This window comes from Cibotium barometz, chromosome 11 (assembly GCF_041138505.1).
Source record: "Cibotium barometz isolate CiBa-2024 chromosome 11, ASM4113850v1, whole genome shotgun sequence".
NCBI classification, from domain to species: Eukaryota; Viridiplantae; Streptophyta; class Polypodiopsida; order Cyatheales; family Cibotiaceae; genus Cibotium; species Cibotium barometz.
In genome coordinates, this window is record NC_141056.1 from 31600728 (window position 1) to 31609786 (window position 9059).

Here is a 9059-nt window from a genome sequence, read left to right on the forward strand (position 1 = left end):
TATTTTTTAACAATTCCAATACCTTTTAAATAATATAAAAAATAGTAGAACACATCAAAAATTACTCGATAAATCAAGTTAAGCTCTCTGTTATTTGTATTTGTGATATGCAAAGTGGGAATATCATATGAGTAATAATGTAAAAGTTATAGGCAATTTACTCACATTCACTGTACCTGTCTACTAAACCTACGACAGGGCCTGTATACAAACTTGGTTCCCAAAGAAAAGGGGATTTGCAATTATTGGATATTTGATCAGATTATAGTTTTAGGTGCCCAACTTTGCATATGATGTTTCATTAGAAGACCTTGAAGTGAAACTCCTTGGCTAACTATGAGAGATTGGCTATTCTTCTTGAAAAAATGCCTGTTTTCCAGCTAAAGCCAAGGGCGCCCACTACATGAAACTAGATAACCTCATCTTGCAACCACTCCTTGTTGAGTAGAGAGGTAGAGTACAGGGGTGCTACTATATGGCAGCTTGTGAGGTAGCTTGGTTTCAGAAGTTACTTGGTGATATGGGTGAGTCCATGGATAGGGCAATTATCATTAATTGTGACAACATGAGTAAGTAGCATACAGTTGGCTAGTAACCCAGTATACCATGTGAGAACAAAGCACATTGAGGTGCACTATCACTTTGTGAGGGAGAAGGTTCTAGCAGGTGATGTAGATCTAGTATATGTCAGCACAGAGGATCAGGTGGCTGACATCTTCACAGGCATTAGGCACAGAGAAGCTCCACATGTTCAGGAGGTTACTTCTTGGAGTGTAGTGTGTGGAGTTGAAGAGCTTGACGGGGAGTGTTGAGATATTGAGCTCAACTAGTGCTACGTGTGTGGCGGACATTGTGACCCGCCTGGGTGATAGCTTCCGCACTTATGTCATTGGCATAGTTGGTAAGATTATGGTCGATATGCCGCCAGTGTGATAGGCTATGTGACAGCCACCTTGGAGTACTAGAGTTATGGCATAGTTATAGCACCAGCTCATATACTCAGTTGAGTTTACACTATTGACGGACCACTTTGTATGTTGTTGTAGTAGAGTACTTTCCCTTTATGTATGTACTCTTATCTTTTAGTTATATGGTTGTAGAGAAGAGAAGAAGAAAGAAGAAAATTCAGCCATCCATCTCTCTTGTGTCTTACACTCTTTTGTGTGTGTGTGTGTGTGTGTGTGTTTGCTTGCAAGATGGAAGTATGGTTACCTACTCATGAACCTTGTATATTGGTGGCTCCCATTCCCCACTTTTAACATGTTTGTGAACTGTCACCACATGAATTGTGTTTGAAGGATGTCGTTGACGAAGAGCCTGAGTTCACCATTTGTGGTTTTGTAGAAGAGAATACCCTCTTTTTTAAGAAACCTTTTAGAAAAGAGTAATAATAGTTTTGTAGCATTTAAGTCAACAATGAATAAAAAACAAATCAAGAAGTTACGAAAGCCTTTAAAGAATTAGGCATGAAGTTTTGAATTTGAATTTGGAGGCGATTCTTCAACTTCTTCCAAAACTAGTTTATAGACACGCAAAAGTAGATGATGGTCAAATGTAACATTGGACCACACATGGCACATTTTCATTTGCCTAGAGCTAATGTTTATTTAATCATGGAACTAATCCATGGCCTTTTTTTTTCAACTAATGGCCCTAATGGTCATTACCATAAACTTTTTTCAACTCATCATTGTCCTTTCTTCCTTTTTTGAGGTTTTTTTAAAATAGAAAGAAACGTAAAAAAAGAAATATCAATAGAAAGAAACATTAAAAAAGAAATATCAAAGATTTCTCAAAGAGGAAAACAAGGGGAGCCCATGGGAATTCCAAAAACTTGCCCTTTGACAGTAGTTTGGGGTTTGATTTAACAATGTACTGATTTTTTCTTGCCATGACTTAAGGCCCACGAAACAACATTAGCCATGGTTTTTGCAAGACAATGAGGCCCTTGATGTGGGATAGGTTTGAAACATTTTTTATTACCAAATCAACATGTGTTTTTTTGGAAGGTTTGATGTTAACTTCTAGTTTGAGAATCAACAATTCAATAAGATTGAATCTTATGTAAGTACGGCAAATGACTATGTGCTAGTTTCAAATGGCCATGCATCCTCTAAATAGGTGCATTTAAATCTTTTACAATATGAGGCGAGTAAAAGTACTTGTTGACCTAAGGTAAACAAGATAATAATGTCTCTATGAGGGGCTTGCCTTTGTTGGTGGCTAGAGAGAGAGAGAGAGTAAGAAAGGAAGAAAAAGATTCAGTGATATGAACTTTAGTTAAGGAAAGACATTAAATGGTAGGAAAAAGGTAAAGGTAAATGAATATGGGACCAAAATATTTCTTTGCTATATTAATTAATTAGTTAAGAGAATAGAACCTTACAATGTAAATCTTACATTGTAAGGATTACATTGTAATGTAAACCTTACACTGTAAGTTGTAACATTTGAAAAAAAAATGAGATTATGCTAAGTTTGAAAAAAATGAGATTATGTGAGGTGTGGATTTTTTTTTGAATTTTTAAGACCTCCAGATTCTTCCTAACTGCCTCAAAATGCTAATAAAAAGCACGACTGTGCAATGGGCATTTGAATTTGTGGCCTCCACAGAGAGAGAGAGAGAGAGAGAGAGAGAGAGAGAGAGAGAGAGAGAGAGAGCGTGATTTGAACGAATTTTTTTCACCTGCATTTTGCTTTGTTTTTTTTTTCACTGGGGTTAGGCTGCGTTTCGCTTTGTTTTGACATTATGGCCCTAAGGTTAAAACCTTAGGGGCAATAATATATTAATTAGCGCTGCCCGTAAGGGTGCTAATGAATATGTTTTCGTCGGGCCCCAATAGAGGGGGTAGAATAAAGTACTTTGAATTTCAAAAAACAACTTGAGTTAGAACACCATATTAGATAATTTGAAAAAATTCCCATTCCCATTTGAAAAAGGGGATCATGGTGAACTTGTTCAAAAGTTTGTCAAAACTCCCTCATGTGATATATCATTAGAAAGATCTTGAAGAGTAGAATCTAAATCTATGATCTTCGACAAATTTGGAGTGGGTATGTTTAAGATATGTCCAAAACTATATGGAGTAATTGATTCCCAAAATATGAGATTTTTTTCAAATTATCTAATATTGACTTTTAGACAAAATTCCTATACATCACTGAGTATTGCAAAAACAAGAATAAGGGGTAGACCAAAACCACTTCTTTAGAAACATATACTCTAAGACTTAGCAATATGTCACTTATAAAGCCTAGAACTTGTTCAAATTTTGAGAAATCCTTTTTAAATTGAAAAATACCTTCTCTAAAATTGCCAACCATTTCTTTAGGAACATATACTCTAAGATTTAGTCAATGTGTCACTTATAATAAGGCCTAGAACTTGTTCAAATTTTGAGAAATTATTTTTAAATCGGAAAATACCTTCTCGGAAATTGCCAGATATAATTGTAAAAAGATTGAAGAGAACTTAGGAGAAAGGAAATGCTTGTTCAGAATTGCAATTTTGTCTTTGGTCGACTCCCTAGAACTCTAGTGGCATTGTGGGGTCAAAACTGGAAAAAAACAGAAATGGAGAAGTTTAATAATTCATGGGTGATTCTTTCCAAAGGGGGTTGTTGTAAAAAGCCCAAATCTCTCTACTTTATGGATGTATTTTTCTTTTTCTAAAGCTAATATAAATGCCGCGTTTTTTGGAAAAATAAAATAATAACTCATGGACGCTAGACGCAATTTTAACTCGTTTTGACTTTTGGATTTGTGCACGTGACGGGAAAGCGCACATGTGAGCTTATTTTTGGACAGTGAGCGTCAGCGCTTATTGAGAGCCTAAATAATGTGAGCGAGCTATGACGGGTTTCTCCGGTGACTTGGCTAGGCCTTGGTCGTCGTGGCAGGCCGAGCAGACGCGATGATGAACCCGTAAACCGGTTAGAATTTTGGGCGGTAGTATAAAAACCGCCGCACCGCCCCCTCTCTCTCACCTTCTCCACAACCTTCTCTGAGATAGCTCCAGATCATTATGCGCCCCTAACCCTATGGATCCTGCACATTATTACCCGCCTGCTTACCTTAATGATCCTCGTTCCCTATCGCCGCTTCCTGCTCAGCACCTCCTGCAGCTCTTAGACTGGTCCTACTACACCATTTGGGAAGAGGTTTCCATGCCCCAGTACTCACCAGGGTAATAAACTCTCATAATTACCGCCATAATCATTATCGTTTATCACTTAATCGCTGCGAGCTCGCCCGGGGGAGAGCTGCTGAGCCGGAATTTTAATTGTAACTTAGGGGTCGAGTAATTATGCAGCTCCTTATGCGACTTCAATCCATCGCTTACCCTGCAGCACACTATTGCAGGCTCGTTTGGAGCAGCGGTGATATCAACAGATCCGCGCTAGGCAGTTGCAACAAAATTAAAATCGGCCAATCCAGACAACTGGATGCTGAACGAGACTATCAAAAAGCTTGCATGGAGCTCTTCTTGCAGCGATATTACACGCAGTGGTTCCTTCCTTTGGGAGCGGGGTGGGTGATTAAGCATTAGTAATACGTTTGATTAATTAAACAAAGTTACGCCAGTAATCAATCTTGATGTGCAGAATAGCTGGAGTTGCAATGCGAACCAGGAGGCATCAATGGGCTTCTGGGGAGGAGCTGTTGTTGCGAATTAGCTCAATGAGTCAGGTGCAGCAATCAGCTCCTCCTGATTCACAAGCACTGCAGCTCTTCAAGGTGATTAACATTAATATTGGCTTAGTTTATGATCCAGCTATCGCACCCGAATTGTTAATATTTGTATGAGTTGTATATTCAAGGTTAATATGCTAACATTAATCTACATTTTTTCTGGGCGGCTTCTCGTCACTCGTGCTAATTGAAACCCATGATCATCATCAGGATGCATCGATTCAGGTAATTACTAGACTACGCTCAGTATATAAGTCTTCAAAAATTACCAAGCGCCCTTTGCTTTCACAAGCTAATTGCTAATTAATGTATTTATCGCCCCTTTCGCTTGTTGTTTGATCAGACTGTGCTCTGCATACCCTTACGCAAGGGAGGAGTGTTGGAGCTGGGCACCACGGAATCGGTAATTAGAATTGGTTAGAAAATTAATAATCATTAATAAACTTCAAGAAAGGATCAATCTCAGCGTCTTCTCTAAGGGATTCTTAAGAAATCAATCTAAATATTAGTGAGAATAAACAATACCCTTTTATGCATCCTATAGAACCGGCGTGATTATCACCTTGTATTAGTACCAAATTGAATGTTAATGCTACTTATGATGATCATGGCAGGTGCCAGAAAGCAGAGAGTTGCTGGCCCAAATACTTGACTTCATTGGCCCTGCAAGTGTAGCTGCCATGAGTCCTCCTAGAGATCGTATTTATTATGAAGAGCCAGATAAACAATTGGAAGGCAGAGGATGGAATAGTTCAAATCTTTACTGCTCTTCTTCTTCTAATTCTCCCCTCTCTGTGAAGTCCAACAGTAATACCCATGGTGAAGTATCACCCTTGGCCTTCATGACAAGTTCAGCTATGGCTGATTTTGAGATAGATATTCTCAAGCAAATGAGGATAGAGGTCAGCACAACTGCAGTCAGCCTTAATCAGTACCCAACTACCATATCTCATAATCAACATGATGTTTCTCTCAAATACTCTACAAGTCTACTATCCCCTCCCTCTACCTCTCTCTCCAATTTGGATTATAATCATGATTACTGTTATGATTCAAGTGATTACCCCATTACTGATATGCTACAACACCATCACGATTTTCCCATCGATGCTGTAAACTCTAGTATACATAGTACTGGTTTGCCCTCTTCCGATCAAGCTTCATTAATCCGACTTAAACACCAATTAGAAGGAGACTTCCCTGCATATCTTAGTCATCCTAATGATCAACTCAAGTATATTAATTATGCACCCTGCACACATGACCAGTCGGCCAGCCATTTATCAGCCCCAATAAGCCTAGCTAGTTTCATTGATAATTCATCAAGCAGTCTCATGACGTGCAGTAGTAACTCAACATCATCGACTCATTTTGGTACTTTCAAGCCTTGGACACCACATAATGCAGATATACAGATGCAGGATACTCCAAGACCTGATTCCCTTTTAAAGAGATCTCTTCTATATGTTCTTCCTAAGCTAAGTAGGGAATTAGGGTCACACTTCAATTCAGCAGCTGGTGGTGCCAGAGGGAGCTCTCATGAGGTATCCACACCTTCTACCTCTCGGACATTACTGCATCACAGCAATGCTAGTAATATTGGCAAGGATAAAGAGATAGTGCAGCAAAATGAAGGTGCTAAGCAGCACATGATAGCAGAGCGCAAGCGGAGGCGAAAGCAAAGTGAAAGCTTCAAAGAACTCAGAGCGCTTGTGCCAAGCATCACCAAGGTATAAAATACTACCCTTGTGAGTTATATAACTGCTATTACAATATATCGATTACTCAGTGAGTAAAAGTTATATCTGCGTGGAGGGTCAATAAGGGACAGTATGTCTATGAGAAACCTTGTACATAGTTTGTTTAGAGAAAACTCAGATTACAAGACCATATGGTACAAAAAAAACACAGAGGGATTACAGGACCATATGATACAAAAAAAAAAGGGGGGAATGATTGAAAGCAAAGGGAATTCCCTCATACGGTGCGTGCTCCACTAATAAATGCATTAGAAGCCCATTTTGCAGTCTTTTTGTGCATCTGGATTGTACTGATTGTTTGAATTTCTTTTGATGCCTTGCAGAAGGATAAGGTGACAATCCTTGAGCACACCCTACAGCATCTCAGAAAACTGCAGGAACGAGTAGATGAGCTTGAGCATCATCTGCTTATCATGCAAGCAGCTACACAGCATGCCGACACTTGTGTTATAACACCTAACCAACAGTTCCCCTCCACTGCACAGTATACTCAGCTAATTAACCTTGCAGTAGACGAGCCCCTTCTACTCCCTTCCGCGGACGTGGCTTTGACTGGTGGCCAACTGCCTCATTTTCACCTCAGCATGAATATAACCGTCCAACTGGAGGCAGTTAATGACATCATGATTACGGTTATTGGCGCCCTTAATCACAAGGGGCTGCACTGCATCCATGAGAAATTTGAATTTTCTGAACATACGAGCAGCCTCAAAGCTAAGCTCTTGGCAAAATACAAGGTAGATCAATACCAGCAAATAATTGCACCCTTTCAAAGATATGCTATAGATTGGGCTCTAATTTTTTCACGCCCTATTTTTGGTTTTGGATATGCAGGATGCGGAGATTTCCATACCTAGTTCTGATGAACTGCTTGAAATTAAGGAGTGGTGGAGAAATTTAAGTCTAACGTGTTCAAAAGGGAAGAACCATGATCAAAGTGAGTTCCAAAATTAGCCCTAGCTTAGTATCTAGCACAGTGAACCATGATGGAAAGTGAGCTCCAAAGTTAACCCTAGCCCACTAGAGCATAATGCACATCTCTTTAATCCTGGGTCATGAATTCTTTATCACTCCATGATCCTCCAACACTTGAAGCTCTTTTCCTTGTACTCATATTATTGGCTCAATAGGTTGTACACCTGAATAGTAGTAGTATCCTCTATAGATAGTCAGTGCCAAGAAGCTCAATATTGCACTCTCTTTATGCTCTACTGCCAAGAAGCTCAATATTGCACTCTCTTTAATGCTCTGACAATTCTCCTGAAGCTTATTTCCTTGTACTAATATTATTGGCTCATGAATATTGCACTCTTTTTATGCTTGGACAATTATCTCTTGTATTCCATGATCATCCAGCACTTGAAGCTCATTTCCTTGGACTAACAACCATTATGGTTGCATTGTGAGTTTTTTTTTTTAAATCCTATAGTGTTCTCATGAGCCACCATAGATAGTAGAAAATTTGGCTGATGCATGTACCTCTCATCCTTAGGCCACTTTTTGAAAGAAAACATGCAAAAGCCTTTGTGAAGCATTTTCATTGTGAGCCCTCAATTTTTGAAGACTATGGAATGCTTCTTTGGGTTTGTACCCTTAAGATAATGGCACAACTCTCACTCTCACTCACTCTCAAAAGTCTCCCTTCTCCAAGGTTCACATTACAATATTGCTTCCATAATATCAAAATAATCACACGGTCACTCTTGATTCTAATCACGTTCCATGATACAAAATTTGCAAAAATAAAAATAAAAAAAATCCATATTTGTAGAATACTTCTCTTAGACAAGAATGTTCTTTTTTTTTTCTTTCTTTTCGAGCTATCTCCTCGATCCATATACATGTGGTCTCGACCAACCATAGAAAAAGAGTCCATACTATGTATAGCAAGAAAGTCATCTTTTGAACAAGAAAGGCTATGGTTGAAAAAATTTGCAACATTTTTTTAAAAGCACTAGAAAAATGGTCATGTTCTGAAGGTCGTATAGATCTCCCAAATGTGCAAACTCGGGTTACTAGGTCTTACTTATCTAAAGTTTGTTTTGTAACTTAAACGGATCCAACTTCTCACCCTAACCCCTTCTGATCTGATGGGTTAGCTAATCCACCCAATGGCTCATGCGGAGAATCTAGTATATCTTCTTCTTGGGTCTGGAGGGGATTTATGGTGTTGAAGGTCCATTTGGGATCTTTAAACTTGTTCTTCATGCTCATAATGCACACAACCTACCATATGAGTTTGGCAACTAGGCACCAAAATGAGCTCAAAATGAATAGTGGGCCTTATAAATGGAGGGCACCAAGGGCTTCCAGGATTAAGTCACTTTGACAAAGTTTTTCTACTATATGAAAACTCTATATAATTCTCCCATTTTAAATTCCTATTCTAATATACTCTAAAACAACTCTCTAAAAAGTAAAAGTCACTTTTTGACTCTAACAAGGTATTAAGCACAAATGGACAAAAACAAGTTCCTAGTCCTATACTTTTACTCTAAATACAAATGGCATGAATATATATATATAATTATAATAATTGTAGCCTCATGTGCATCCCTTTCTCCTCGGGCTCACGCTATCACACATGAGAGATCCTTGTGGTTTAGT

The 9059-nt window shown here is 38.7% G+C and overlaps 1 protein-coding gene across 2 annotated transcripts; it reads left to right on the forward strand.

The window, feature by feature from the left end:
* Positions 1–3975: 3975 nt before the first annotated feature.
* LOC147634060 (basic helix-loop-helix protein A-like) lies at positions 3976–8049 on the forward strand. 2 transcript variants are annotated; one of them, XM_086805163.1, is made up of 8 exons: positions 3976–4186; positions 4363–4530; positions 4605–4737; positions 4903–4917; positions 5036–5095; positions 5307–6422; positions 6776–7189; positions 7287–8049. In XM_086805163.1, exons 1-8 carry the CDS (start codon positions 4041–4043, stop codon positions 7404–7406), a joined length of 2172 nt encoding a protein of 723 aa, XP_086661289.1. In that variant the 5' UTR covers positions 3976–4040; the 3' UTR covers positions 7407–8049. The 2 variants fall into 2 exon arrangements, with proteins under 2 accessions (XP_086661289.1, XP_086661290.1); XM_086805164.1 differs by having other exon boundaries at positions 4022–4186; positions 4610–4737.
* Positions 8050–9059: the final 1010 nt, after the last annotated feature.